The following is a 15518-nucleotide window of genomic DNA, read 5'->3' as shown; positions in this document are numbered from 1 at the left end:
CAAATCGCAAGACACTCGCTAAGCAGTTTAACTATTTAGAGCAACAACTTCAACTGAAGCATTCACTTTGGTATATAGAGGAGATGTTCAATTGGAGTGTTTCTAGCTGGTTTTTAGAGGGGTTTCAAGGGGTTAAAAGGAAAGGTAACTAAGACAATAAATTACCCCAGAGCTAGTTCACATTTTGTTCTATTTACTGCTCTCTTTTTCCCTGCTTATTAACTCTTTTAACAACTACCCCAAAAAAGGACTTTATTCTTTCCACCTTTTCCCACGCAAAACATATGTTACTTTACGACTTCTTCAACTAAACCTTAGATACTTTTATCTTCTATAAATCTCAGACACTTGGCTACCTATTGTGAATCCCCAAGTTGTAAGGCAGAGGCAGCAGCACTGTTTTTGGGGCAAGCATCTTGCTGTGGCACATGGCCATGGCAACTACACAATTTGAGGCGCACGCCGCAGGCTGAAGTGTCAAAGACATGGCCATCACATCACAGGCTCGTCGGGCTACACAAATGTTGACAAGCTAATGAAATGTGAGGCCCCCAAAATTGATACACTCCAACCCAAAGACGACGATGATGATGTTGATGATGAACTCCAAAACTGAAACTGGGCAGACTTCCCACTCAGCTTTTGGGAATCCTTGGACCAATTGACAGTGAAAAGGAGTCCCTGGCGACCATTTTGCACCGTGGGGGACCCCAGTGCTAAATTGTTGCTTAGACATTCGGTTATGCAAATCGAAATTATAATGAAATCAACAATGGGCCAAGAGACCCGAGAGCTGTCTGTCTGGCAGCCCACGAATTTTCTCCAAAATTGATTGATGAAGAGGCAGAGCCCCAGAGTTCTAGGAAAATGGCTAGAAATTAGCATATAACAAATAGGTAAAGGTGGGCCAAGTGGATTTTTTTTTCAGAAGAAACGATTTAAAGTTGTTTCTTAATTAACAAAGAAGTCCATCCATGAGTTTATATCTGAAATCCTCTCCAATTATCATCTGACAATAAACTACTAGAGAAGACGACAAGAGCAAAGCACCACAAACCAGAAGCTCAACCATAATTTACTCCAGGTGGAAGTTTCAATTTATTTTTCCTTCAATACTTTATGTCCCCAAAAAAACACACACATGTTCAAATTGAACCTCAAATGGAGGCATAAAATGTGCGATGAATCGGCTCTATCGGCGTGTATATCATGCCGCAAGGAGAATCGATTCGAAACTGAATTCCAAAACAATTTGCTGGAGACAGAGAAGGCCCCCAAAGACATGAGTGGTAAATCACATCAATATGTAACTCAGTCAGCAGTCGCAGGATAACCAGTAACCAGTACCAGTACCAGAGGACGGAAAACTTGAGCAAAGTGGAGCAAAAACAGATGGCAAAGATGTTTATCTAAGAGGAATATGGTCGTACCGGAATCGTTTCCTTCTCCCGGTCTGGTTGGTCTGGATCTGCTCCATCTCCACCCAGCGATTTGCTATGCAATTTTACACACTTGACCATTAAACGTAGCCATTGGGAGCAGTTTGCATAGCAATGAAGCTGGGACGGGGACAGAGAGGAGCAGCAGCAGGTCCTTGCTGCGAGCTCTGAATAGAAAAGCAAGCCATATAGTCGGGTCAACTTGATGAAGTATGAATGATTACGTCAGGACCATGGAGGAGCACACACAGGACTCAGCTTAGCTTAACTCCAGGACGTGGATGTGGATGATGATGCTATGGCTAACCGCATTGAGGAGGTGTGTAGTTGACTGTAAAAACTTCAATGAATAAATTTTTCTCTCCTTCGGAGGTGGCCGTAAAAAGCATAAATATAACTCAGACGTCTCTCAGGCAGTCACACTTCGACTTTTGGGATGTGAAAAATCGAAGGAGAGGCGGTAGAAGGACGTAGAAATAGTAGCAAAGTAAATTGATCGAAATGAAAATGCTCATAAATTTGCATACGATGGTCCAAATATTGTAATTGAGCGATGGAATTTATGGGCCAACTGATAAAAAGTGAAACAATTCAAATCCCCGGTACATATCTAAAAAGCAACAAACAAAAACAAAAAAAGGGAAAAGGTGAAAGGGTCAAGCTTTGGGGAAAAGATATAAACTGGGTAGTAAATGGAGAAAGTAGCACTGAAAAATATACTTTTTAAAAATGTAGAAATAAAACAAATAAAATGTATAGTAATATAAAGCACAACAAAATATAACAAATATTCTAAAATTATTGCTTTAAATATTCCTTTAAAGTTAAATAATGAAAATGCTAAATTAAAACTATTAAAAATATATAAATTCAAGAGATTTCTTATTTTTGCAAACGTTTTCTTTATTTTTGTAATATTCTTAATAATAAATTTAAAATCTCTTGTAAGTTAACTTAATAATATAATACAATAATTATTATGAAATAAATAAAAATCTAAACATCAAAGTAAACTTAAAATAAACCAGAGCTCGCAAATAACTGTCGACCGATTTTTTTCTTGCGCTCTCGTTGCGAGCACAACCGAAAAAGTCCATACTCTCTCGCTCTCGCTCTGAGCAAGAGACTCTTGCTGTATTCTTTTATGTTTTCTGTTGAACGTTTTTCGTTGAGCTCTTTGTGTGTCGCTCTTTCAATGAGCATTGCCTAAAGAGCGAAACGAGAAACGGTCGCACAAAAAGTCAGCAAAAGACCGATTGACCGAAAAACTCAACGCAAACGGTCTTTGCATTTACTCACACACACTCATTCCACGATCGCAATACAGACGCCTAACGACTTGCTTGCCTATGCGTGTGAGTGTATACCAATACATATGCAAAAGACCTTTTGCTTCACTGAACACGACAAAACGGTCTTGGAACAACCAGAACAAAACAGAATTAAAAAAAACGGTTTCGCTCTGAGCGAGAGCGAGCTCATTTAAGCACCCTTATTTCGGTTGCTCTCTGAGTTTTTTCGTAAAGTGTCAGGAAAAGACACTTATTTGCAGACAACGAGAAACGGTCGACAGTTATTTGCGAGCTCTGAAATAAACCCATTAACCAACCCATTTTTTCGCTCTGTACAACCATCCATTTAGACCATTAAAGACCACCTTCAAATGAAATAAGGGAAAACCCCGTATTTCTTCTAATCCCCCCTAGCCTCTCCCTGCATCCTCCACTCCCCTGTAGACTTGACGATTTGTCATGTTGACACAATAAAACGTCACCAGAAGAAGCTCCGAAGCCACCAGAAGCAAGGCACCGGGGCACAAACGAGAAAGCAAAAAAAATGCCAAGTAGATTCTATGGAATTATGACAAACTGTCTCGAAAATGCTGAAAATACTGTTAACGTTTTGGTTCGGACAAAGCAAAAGGAGGAAGGAAAAAAAAATTATATGAACTGCAGCTTTTGCCCAGTTTGGCTTTTGTTGCCACCGAACACAACGTGGCGTATGAGCAATGTCTGTTGATGAGAATGATGAAACAGCAGAAAATATGCCAGGACGGGGCGAGAGTGTGGCATGCAAATACAATGAACTTGAGTGGAAAGTGGAGTCTCTTCTGCAGGTCTGCCTTCTGCATTTATGAGTATAAAAAATTGGCGCCGCATTTACACAGACAATCAAGCGCAGTCTTGGGCTTTTTCCGGCTGCTAGAGGAAAAATCGCTTGAAAAGAGGCAAAAGGCGACAATAGCCTGGGCTTTTTTCCTCTGACTCTTGGTTGGAAAATTGCACAACTCATCAAAAGTCTGCCTTCTGGCTGGCATTTTGCATTTATGCATATAAAACTAGCGGAAAATTTTTAGATGTTGATGTTGACGTCAAAAAGGTGACAATTGTTCTTTCCAACTTTCCAACTCTGCAGCTGCATTTTAATCACAAATTAGGCATTAGAGAGCATGTGTTCTTATTTGAAAATAAAATATTTACAACACTGCATAATTTAGGGCACTCAAAAATTAAGCCATCTGACACACATATTCCACGCTCTACAATTATAATTAGATGGAGGATGTAGAAGGAGAAGGTTCCCCGAGCCATGTCTGTGGATATTAATCAGCCCCGAGAAGTGTGCTATACAAACACGAAAAACTTTACCCTCGGAAAACTTATTTTTGAACAAATTAATTTCACGAGCAGCAGCAGCTGTTCGGTGTTTGCCCAACTCTAGTTAATGAAATCACTTGCAGCCTCTCTCACTCTCAGATTGCGAGAGTGTGTAAATTTGGTTAACTGCCAAGTTGAGCCAACATTATGTCTGGCATCGATGCAGGTACTACTACTACAACTACCTGCACCTTTTAAACATTTATAAAATTTTTGGAAAAGATTTCTTTTTCAACTTGCACTCTCTCTCTCTCTGTCTCTGTGTCTCTAGGTGTGCGTTGTGCGAGTGCAATTTCCAGCTGCCAGACGCAGAATTTCCCCCCTTGCTCAGCCGCATACATCACAACCTGCGGGCAACCGAGCACGAAAATGTACCTATCCTCCTTTCCCCTCCCACCCCCCCCAATCCTACACATGTACCAACATTTCCACACACACACACACATGTACGTATGGAAATGATGTCCGGACTCTGGGGCTCGTGGTAATGTAAAACGTAGCAAATTGAGTTCATTTCGCTGACGGACTCCTGGCAAGCAGAACTTATCATTAGTATCGCTTTTCAGCGCACCCGTGCCGCATGCCGAATGAACCAAGGATCATGCACACACACACAAGCATATCCTTTTTGGACAGGTTTGGAGTTGGAGGAATACACTCGGTATCCTGGCATAGGAATAGGCGACGGGGCGCACGTAAACATGTAATAATTACTTGGTTTCTAGGTGTTTTCAACTCACTTTACTCCGCTAAAAGTTGCGGCGAAACTTTTCAGGCGAAACAAGCTGGGCTAAGACACTGAGAGAAATAGTGAAGTAAAGGAGCGGGAATATAAAGGAATTTGTAGGATTTAAAGAATCCATTTTAAAGATTTTTTATAGCATGACTAACCAAGCAAATCTCTTATTAAGAGAATTGAGAACGTTTAATAAAGCATACAATTTAATTAATATTTAGTCAAGTATATCAACTAATATTGATTGTTAAAGAAACACTTTACAGTGTGTTTATGGAGAGTTTCAATCTTCTTCTCAAATATCAGTTAAAAATTGATTGATTTCTCATCTTAAACCAACATAGCTAAGATCCTTTTTTCCATCACAATCTTTCTCTCGAAAAGAATACAAGAAACATTTATAATTACTTTCTTAAAGTCTGTAATTATTTACTAATACCAAGCTTTTTAGCCCAGTGCAGTAGGCAAGAAGAGAGTCCTGGTTCTGACCCTGCTGCTAAGCGAGTATTAGTGGAAATTTAATATTGCAATTAATACAGCAACAAAGTGTGCATTGCATATTAATAAGTTAGTTTGTCGCTTCCAGTTTGAGTGAGTGAGTGAGTTTAGCTTGGGTTCACATGTGAGGTAGCCTCTATGCTGTAGTTTTCCCTCAGTTTTCCCCCAGTTTCCCTAGTTTCCTAGCTGCTGTGTGCTCGGTGGATTAGTGCACTGGAGGGCAAACATTTTGCGCTCGTAAAAGCCAAAGTTACAACCCCGCAAGTTGGCTTTTTTCCCGGTGGGTGAGGAGGAGGAGGGGTCGAGGTAAAACAAGGGCAGGGCACGTCGCTTTTAATGGCCTCAGTGTTCAGTTCAGTCACTCATTCCGGCGCACATTCAATATTCATATTCATATTCGTACACTCACTCCTCCTCCTCCTCCTCCTTCTGGCTGGTCGCCGCATTTAAGCTTTTAATGATTGCGGAACAAAGTTCTGGCCAAAAACTAGCAGCAAAACAAAAAAATAGTAATTTAAGGGAAAATAGGAAAAAACAGCCATTGGATGCAAAAACTTTTCTTTTAATGCGCTTAGCCGTGGCCGTTTAACTGCAAACTTAATTCGCACACACATTTTTACTACTCTTTTTTTTCTGTATTTATTTTATTTTTATATTTTTTCAGAGATCTCTTTTCACGCGCCGCGCCATTCAAAAGAAAATCTGGCATTTTTTATGGCTACCCCGGGTTGGCGACAAAAAACTATTTGTGCAAACAACAAAGAAAACTTGCGTTGGCAAAAAGGAAAATCATCATCATCATTGGGAGCGGAGGAGCAGCAGCAGGAGCATCGGGAGGAGCAGCTCTCCAACTAGACAACTACAAAAGCGCAACAAAAGCAATTTAAATTTAGCCAGAGGCATCGCCAAGGAATACTGGAGAATATACTCGGCCAGAAGAGAGAGGGAGCCTTGTCCGAGCGAACAAATTTCATTTCATTGCCGAGCGCGAAACGTTTTTAGTCATAACTTTTTAATTTGTTTGTCAGCGACAGGCGAGAGGAGAAACGAACAACGTTCAAAATCAGACCAAGAAACGCACACAGTGGGCCAGCAAAATCATTAATTTAATTAAGAATAAAATAGAAGTGACAGTTGGTCAGTTAAATAAATTAAGAACTCACTTGTTTAAGAGCTTAGTTTAAGAGAAAATTTTGGGAAAAATGGTACTCCGATGAGTGCGAAATCAAGATTTTTGATGAGCCCCAAGAAGTGTGCTACGAAAATCGATTGGGGGCACCGGATAAATCATTACAATGCCCGGGTCCTGTGTGTCCTTTGGCTCAGTCCTAGACCAGCCGAAAAAACCCCCCTGCTTAGTCCAGCCTTTTGATCAATGCAAAAATGCTTGGTGTACATGTCTCTGGGGTTGATTTATCTATTTACCCAGCAGCCTCGTCATCAGGGATACCAGGACCAGAAACAGGACTCTCCCCCTTTTTTTTTCGTAGCTGTCAATATTTAAAACGTTGTCCTGTTTCGGAGCACGCAGCTGCTGTCCCCCGCTCCTTGGCGCTGCGTGCTTAACAAGAGTTTATTGAATTTTATTTTCTCATCTCAATTTGATGCAAGCACGAAGCAATTCCTTTTTTTTTTGGGCAACATATTGCTTGTCCCATTTTTTGACACACTTTCTCCTGTGAGGAGGTGGACTTTATCTTTGCTGCAATTTTTTTTAAATTTCAAATTTATTTTATTGCCGGACAAGCCCCGGGGAAAATAATTGAAATTTTGTAGTTGAAAAACACTTTTTTGCGCGCTTGTAAATCGCTTATTATAAAATAAAAAAAAAATATATATGAATGCTGTTATAAATTTCAACGCGAAGCAAAAGAAAACTTTTCCACCGTGTTCCAAGGTTCCCGAGTCAAGTTTTTCGATTACGGATTAATGTAATTTTTTCCCCCTCTCACATCCTATATACTTATATATACATATTTTTTATTATTATTTTGTTGATTCTGCTGTTCCCCATGCTGACCCCCAGCAGCATCTCATCTTTGCTCATCTAGTTTGTTTGACTTGGCGGCGGCGGCGTGCGCGGCTTGAAAGTTTGATGAATTTTTAAATTTAAAAAGTTTATTTGTGCGTTTGTAAGTTTGGCCGGCAGTTATCCTGGGGAAACTCTCTGGCCAGCTTCCAGCTTTCAGCTTATTATTTATATTATTAGAAGTGCAGGCTGACTGACTTCGACACTTCAAAGCGAGTTCTGTGCGACACTTGAGCGAAACATGTTTATTTCTATTTCCTCTCCCCTCCCTCGAGAGTCCTGGCCTAATTTGAAAAATTTTCTATTTACGCTAAGAGTGGGACTCTGGAATCTTTCATGTTTCACTGTCAATATCCTTGTTTATCCTGCGGTTTTTGTGGTGCTTTATTAGCACCTTGGGGTTGTTTGTTGCCGGCTTTCAGCTTCAGATACAATTTCAGTTTCAGTTTCAGTGTTATTTGCTTAGGCAGTTCACTGCCTGCTTCCGTGGAAAATATTTGCCAACAATGGGGAATTACAGGTGGAAATTGGTAAAGCGGTTGTGTCGTACAAATAAATATGCAAACAAATACTCGTATAAATGAATTCAATTTAAATATACAACCGTGTTTTTTGTGTGTGCTTAAAACAATAATAATTACACAAGCAGGAGCAGAAGCATCGATGCGTAAACTATTTAATCACAAAATATTTTCATGTCCGAATGCAGATGGAAAATATAACCAAATGCAAATCAAATGATTTAAATAAATGTGGGAGGTGAGACCGTATGTTAAACAAAATCAATTACAGATAATTTAACGTGGCCCGGTTTGTGTCTGGATGTGTGTAGGGGAAAAGGTCCTTATAATAGAGTCATTTAAGTACAGTTTAAACATTAATGAGAGTCCCGGGTATCGAAGGGTGTTGTGGTAATTGCAGGCAGCTCCTTTTGCCCGCCGCGCGATAAATCGATAATAAATGTGGCAGACCCGTTCCGTAGAATAACAAACAGGAGCACACACATACGCACTGTGGACAGCCGACACGTTGGACACTCGGACACCTAACACAAAGGACACAGGATACGTGGGGGGCAGATACACGACACTGGGCACAGTGGCAACAACTGGGGAAATACAACTGAAAGAGGAGCAAAAGGGTCACCACTGGTCGTTCTTTGGAAAAAAAAAAGAAATACAAACACTAGCTGGTTGCAGTTTGCAGCAACAAATTGCAGCGACATTTTCAACGCCAACTAATCAATATGGGCGACATGTGGCACGGCGCAGGAGGAAGCACCGAGGACCAAGTCCTGCCGGAAAAGTTGGCGGGGACAAAGTGTAAGTGCTGGCCAAACAATTGCGGTTAATGTTCGCCTGCAACGCGATAGTTATGACTGATAAAATAATAAAACCCAGTCAGGGTTGCTCCCCCACTTTTCCTATTTTTCCTTTTTTTTTTTTGCAAAAACCCCTCTCATGTCCTGCCGGAACTTTCCACAAAAAGTTGAGATTGAGTCTATAAATTCGTGCGGAATTTATATAGAAACCCGATCGGTTAGCCAGAAGCTCATTTGTATGCTGGTCAGCTGGCCAAGCGGTTGCACATTATTTTATTACGCGCAATTGACTCACACAACCCAAAAAAAAAATAAAGGAGGAAAAAATAAGGGATCCTTGAGCCGGACGTGGGCCAATAAAAAAGCCCAAGTGAAGGATAAAAGGAACCCAAACGGCCTGCGCCCTATATTCATATATAATTTCATTTAATTGGCATTTAATTGTCTTCCAATTCGCACCCTAACAGCACACAGAAGGGAAAGGAAAATCCTTTAAAGGAAAGAAAGAAGGAAACTAAACTATTGCTTTAAACGAAGAATTATAGTTTCTTTTAATATTAATTTTAATAAATCGAAACCCAAGAATTTTATATTTTATAAGTAACCCCCCTAGATATTTCATTTTTCTTGGTGTATTCAATTCTATATGCAAACTATATAATATAAGTTAATTGTATATACAAAATTCTCAAGAACTGTTATTAAAATTGTGAGGCAAAGTACGAAATTGATCAAGTTTCAAATAGGAATAAGGATACATTCTTCCTAGAGTAAAAAATATAAGAATTTATCAAGTAGAATATTATGGTTTAAAATGTATTTACAACTAACTTAAGGTTCTTACAATTCTAATATTACAAAAATCTAATAAAATACAACATTCAGGATTACAACAGCAAATGAGAAAATTCTACGAAAATTCTACATTGGTGAGTGATGGAAAAACCAGAGAGAGAGAGAGAAGAGTGTTAGTTTTTCACAAAAAACGGCAGGCAAAGCGGTAGAGTTTGTTAGTTAGTTAGTGATTTAAAAAAAAGAGGGGAGAAAAGAGAGTTAATCTATGGATGAAGGAGGAGAGAGAGAGTTGTTTTCAAAGCGTTTTCATTTTTTTCGTTTTTCTTTTTTTTTTAGTGAACACACAAACCTTTTTAGGAGAAGATAAGTGTAGTGAAGTTGGCGATGGCATAGAACAATCAGAAGATGCAGAACTGCAACCGCTGCTGGCGCTGCTGCAACCCCGAACGCTGGCCAGGATCAGGGGTGCCGGACCCAATATGGAGGCGGCTATCTCCTCCTGATGCTGTTGCTGGTACTGATACTGCTGTTGGCCAGCGTTTGGGATTCCATGACCGCCGGCTGCCAGCGGCTGCTCTTTAGTAGTAGTGGTAGTAGTTCTAGTTACGGCTGATAGATTAACTGTATTATTTACATTGTTGGTCGGTGTGGTGGCCGACGAAGTGGGCGTGGCCGGTATGATCGTCGGAATGATCGTCAGCGGTGTGCTAGGCGCCGCGAAGAATTGCGCCGGCACGGAGATGGGCACAGGACCCACAGCACCCACTGTTGCCACAGTTGCCGCCGCCGATGGTTTAGTGGGCGTCACCGGTACACTGTTCACCTGCAGTTGCATGTATGTTTGCAACATGGCCTGAGCCTGAGCTTGAGCCTGAGCCTGAGCTTGAGCCTGAGCCTGAGCTTGGTAGTGGAACTGTTGCTGCATTTGTTGCTGATGTTGCTGCTGCTGTTGCGCCTGCTGCTGCTGTTTGCTGCTGAGCGGCAATGGCTGCCACTTGCTGGTGGAACACTGCCGCCTGATGTTGCTGCTGCTGCTGCTGGTGTTGCACCTGCATGGCCTGATAGGGATGCACCTGCGGCTGTTGCTGCTGCTGCTGTTGCTGCGGATGCTGATGCGGATGCGGATGTGGAGGATGCGGATGCGTGGACGGCGGTGCGTGCAACAATTGCATTTGCTGTGCGTGGTGGGTTCAGGTTCAGATTATTTGTTGTACTTGGTTTTATGATCTGGGTTTTCAGTTTGGTTTTTGAATTGGGTTTTCTTTAATTTTCTTTTTTTCACAAAAAAATAATTACAAACATAAAGTTGCAACAAACTGAAAAGTTGAGTGTGTGTTGAGTGGGTGGGGGGAGTCCTGTAATGTTAACCAAGTTCCGTGATCTTTTCGGATACAATTTTATGTGGAAGTTAAATTGATAAGAATGTGATTTAATCTAAAAAGTGTAACATTTTTTTAAATAAATTAAGAAACTATGTCATTTTCTTAACTATTATAAAAAGATGTTTTTGCAATTATTTGTCTTTACTTTGTAAAGGTTTCTAGAGACAAATTGTATAATGATTTTATAATATATTTAAGATCTTGAAAGAACTGAAATTCTTCTCTTTCTATATTTTTGCAATATAAATTTCGTTTATCAATTCCACTTCCACATAAATTGTTCCGAATTCTCAGGGTTTAGGTTAATAATCACTGTGTTTTTTAATTTTCTTAAGTATCTGTAGAACTGGAGAATAAGAGTTTTGGTCTACAGGAAGTGATTCTTAAAAGTGGCATCTTAGGTAGAGATAGCAGAGAAGTCAAGTGAGAGAGATAGAGAGAGACAGTGAGCAGAGAGCTGAGCTTTAGCGAGCGCTACCAGTGGATAGTTAAAACTACAATTGGAACCAGAGATAGAATCATAAAGATAGAGACGGAAACAGAGGCAGTGATAGAGACAGAAACAGAAACAGAGACAGAGAGACAATAGCACAGAGATTTGGTTGTTCAATTTCAAACGATCTAGGCCCTATACTCTCACAATTTGGCCACAAATGCGAAAGAAATAAAGCTGAAGCAAAGAAGCCGAGAAAGTTTTCCTATTTTTTTTTTTGCGCGTGGCCAAATCATGTGTTTGGTACTTAATTAGATTTTAATGTCAATGGCTTGGCAACCTAAAATACAACCTAAAAATAAACCATACATAAATATTTATATATACAAAGTGTTAAGTGTTCATTAAAACTAAAACTAGTTTCCCGACACAAACCAAAACAACTCAAAGTCTAAATTATTTACAACTTAAAGTAAATTAAGCCAACACCATTGACACATTTTAGATCTATTTGAAATTGATTGGAATTGTACAGTTTTAGTTCTTAAGATATATTTTATAGATTAGATTAGATTAATTATGACAGATAGATTTAGAGAGAGAGAGATGAGAGATAGGTAGATAACCAAAAAAAATTAAGTTTAGGAATATAGTTTTTGGCTTTTTTTTGCATAGTAAACTGTACAAGTTTCATAATATATTTTGATTGCTCTTTATATAGTTGGATATAAGTAGTTATGGCCTCGATCAAGATAGATATATGTGGGGTTCCTGATACTGATTTTCGAATTTCGTTTTATATTTTTATAATCTTTTTTCTTTTTCTGGTGATAATTTTGCGATTTTCTTGGTAATCATTGATCTCTTTTTTTATTAGACTGATTTTAGTATCGGATTTTCTTTTGGGCGGCGCTTACCATGATTAAATCTTGTATAGGGGAACACTCGGCCGAATCGTTGGCAGCGATCTCGCTCTTTACCGTTGCTGCTGCTGCTGCTGTTGTGGGCGGCGTGGGTGTGGGCGTGGGCGGTGTGGGTGTGAGCGTGGGCGTTGTGGGCGTGGCAGGGGCGTTGGCGCTGGCGGCAAGCGACGCTTGAGAGCTGCTGCTGATACTGAGCGCTGCAATCGCTGCTGACGCCGTGGTTTCTGTTAACGCGGCAATGATGACAGTTTTATTGGCAACAAATGTTGATTAAAAATCTCCTTCGCTTCTTGTTTTCTTTTTTTTTTTTGTTGTAAATATTTTTTTAGCACTTTCGTTTTTTCTGTAGTGTTTTTTTAAGTTTTATTAAATTCTTTACTTTTGTTTTGGCGCGTTACGAAGTTTTTTATCGTGATTTTTTTGTTACTTGATTTTTTTTTTTTGGTATTTTCTTGACGGGTGTTTATTGAGTTTGGGGATAATTGCACAGGATTTGATTTGATTTGTGTGTGTTTTGGTGAATATATAATATTTTTTATATATATGAGCTCTGTTTGCTGTTATCTATATATATCGAATATAATGCCAATTGAATTAGTTTTCGATGTTCTTTGCTAAGAATATGCTTACAATGCCAATTGTGTGTCGTTAAGCTTTATGCGAATTGTTGCTACAATAAGTCAATGGACAGAGGAAAAAAAAATAGAGAATGTAACCACCTAATTACTATCTGATTTTGAGCGTACTTTAAATGTTAGTATTACCTATAATTTACGATATATATCACTACTATCTTAGACGATTGTAAATATTTATGTGTGTGTATAGAGATTTGAAAACCGCTTTGAAGATTGTTTAAAGTTAAGATTGATTGTAGATCGATTGATTGTAGATTGTTTAGGATTAAGTCTCGAAGGTTTTACCAAGAGGAGGATTTGGTTTGTTGTTGTCGCTAGAGATTGTCGTAGAATAGAGGTTCGATTTAGGATCTGTAAAGTGTGCTAAAAGCTAGCAAAAGTTCTTTATAAATATATGCCGCACAGATTTAGAGATGTATATATATATAAATCCTATATTGTCAGAGTCAGTAGATGTTCTGATCCGATCTGATGTGTATATATATGAAATACGCTAATTTCGTGTGATTGTCAAAACGCGATTTCTTGTCGATCGAGGCATTGATTAGACCCGGCGATCCCCCAAAAACTCCCTTAAAATCGTAAAGCCCCGTCTTACCTTAAGCTACTACTTGTGATTGATTGAGTGATTGAGATTGAGAGAGATAGAGTGATTCGAGATTGGGTCTCTTGATTGACGCTGCTTTGTTTAAAACCTACAAATTGACTCTACACGCCTCGTTACAACCGATATTTTTAAGTTTATTGCATAGACAATTAATGATTTTATTTTATATATTTATTATTCCGTGTTATGTTGAACAAACACTAATTTGGGGGATTTTTATTTATACATCTAATTCATTTCTGGCTATTTCTGTTTGATTTTTCTCATCGTTTTGTCCCTCTTTGATGCGCTGATTGATTGAGTGATTGATTGATATGTTGCTCTATTTAAAACGGGTTGATTTCGCTCATTTGTAAATATTTATACTTAATTTTCGATTTAACAACCTTTATTCGCGCGGTTATCCCTTCACGTAGCTAACGGGGCTATCACCTTTTTCCTTTCCTTTTTAACGCTTTTGCGGATTTTCCCTTTTGTGGTTTGCCTTTGTTAATTGATTTTCTCCCACTCCTACGCAAAAAACAGCACTCTTTTTTTTGTTTTTAAATTACGCTCAAAATTAACAACCGAACATACAAATATATATAGATATATGTTGGGGATATATATGTATATATAAATTTATATAAAATTCACAATTCTCTTCGTCGATTTCGCTTGTAAATATCTTTTGCAAATCTTCGATTACACTTAATTCGAATAAATATAATTTAAAATACTGTTTTGTATCGAATGAAATTCTTTTTGATTTTCTTGATTTTAGCAACAATTCACCACTTTTTGTGTTGTCTTCTTTTTTTGCCTGCTTCTTGTTTTGTGTAATTTCTTTCTTTTTTGTTTACTTGATATATTTTGTTGTCTTTTGGGTTTTGATTTTGATGCTTTTGATGGTTTCTGTTTGATGGGTGATGGGTGTTTTTTTGGGTCGGGTTTTTAGGGTTTTTTGGAAAGGGATTTTCGGATTTTGGGCTTAGAAAAATACCAGGGGAACTCTTTCGCTTTGATTTCTTGTTAAATATATATATTTATATTTATATTGGGCTTGTTTCCTGCATTTCTATTTCAGTTTCTGATTTGCTGGTCAAGAGATGGCAGAGAATTTTTGTGTGATTATTTTGCACCTTGTGAGAATTTTAAATGAAATTGGATGTTTGCTTAAAAATGTAAATCAAATGAAAAGCTCTTCACAAAATAAAATGATAACATTGTTGGAATTTATTTACACATTTTTGTATCGTTTTTGTATTTTTTTTTTTTTTGCCAATTCAAAGCCAAACTTGAAAGCTCCAAAAAATAGCAAAATATATATTGTAGAAATGGGAAACCAAATGAAGTGAATAATAATTAAACACAAACGAATGAATAATAGTTTTATATGCACAAAATAAGAAGCAACAAAAAAACGAGACACAATGGGCATGAATATTTAATAATAATTTGCTCTTATTACCAATTAAGTGTCGAGTCAGAGTCGGTTGAAGTTTTTTGTTAATTTTTTGGATGAAGAGTGAAGAAGAGTTTTTTGTTTTCAATAAATATTTGTTTGTTTGTTTCTTTTTTTCGCGGAGACTTGTAATTATGGCTCTGGAACAAAATCAGTAAAAAAAGAAACCAATAATTGTATGGAATATTTCGCGTTTTTGCTCATTTAATAATATTTTGTGCTCCCCTTGTCTCTCTTATTTCGAGTGTGTAAATAATTTAATTCTTTTTCTTTTATTATTATTGTTGTTGGTGTTGTGGAAAAAACACGTTTTTTTTTTTTTGAAGCTACTCTCTTGACTGCCAGAGATTCTGATTAACACACGCACGAAATTTCTTTGCCTTTACCGGTTTCTGTATTATTTTTTTTATTTTTTTGTTTTTGTTGAGTCACACTTTGGCTTGGTGCAAAAAAAAATTTAATAAAATTATACAAGAAGAGGTAGAACTTTCAGGTAAGAACCGAAGCGAGGCCAAGTGCTAGGCGAAGAGCAGACGTGTAATTACAACAATAAAAATAAACTACGGGAATTATTTGGATGCGTACTTAGCAATAGCAATAGCAATAGCAATGGCTA

The 15518-nt window shown here is 38.2% G+C and overlaps 1 protein-coding gene across 42 annotated transcripts in view; it reads right to left on the bottom strand.

Moving 5' to 3' along the window:
• The window catches only part of heph (polypyrimidine tract-binding protein 1 heph), a 199905-nt gene that overhangs the window by 87251 nt on the left and 97136 nt on the right, over positions 1 to 15518 (bottom strand). For 2 of the 42 annotated variants that reach the window (XM_086839785.1, XM_086839787.1), the window contains exons 2-3: positions 14909 to 15042; positions 12208 to 14535 (exon numbers count right to left, since the gene is read on the bottom strand). The exons of 38 other annotated variants lie outside the window; for them this stretch is intronic. In XM_086839785.1, the coding sequence (XP_086695911.1) occupies positions 12208 to 12210 (3 nt within the window). In that variant the 5' untranslated portion in view covers positions 12211 to 14535; positions 14909 to 15042. Of the gene's footprint in view, positions 1 to 10109; positions 10651 to 12207; positions 14536 to 14908; positions 15043 to 15518 lie in introns of all 42 variants that reach the window. 2 more of the 42 variants (XM_086839753.1, XM_086839786.1) reach the window with 2 other exon arrangements.

Source organism: Drosophila serrata, unplaced genomic scaffold (assembly GCF_035046125.1).
Source record: "Drosophila serrata isolate PLE 108 unplaced genomic scaffold, ASM3504612v1 contig_376, whole genome shotgun sequence".
In the NCBI taxonomy this organism is placed as follows: Eukaryota; Metazoa; Arthropoda; class Insecta; order Diptera; family Drosophilidae; genus Drosophila; species Drosophila serrata.
Note: the sequence above shows the minus strand (reverse complement) of the source record. Positions and strands in the feature narration are given on the sequence as shown.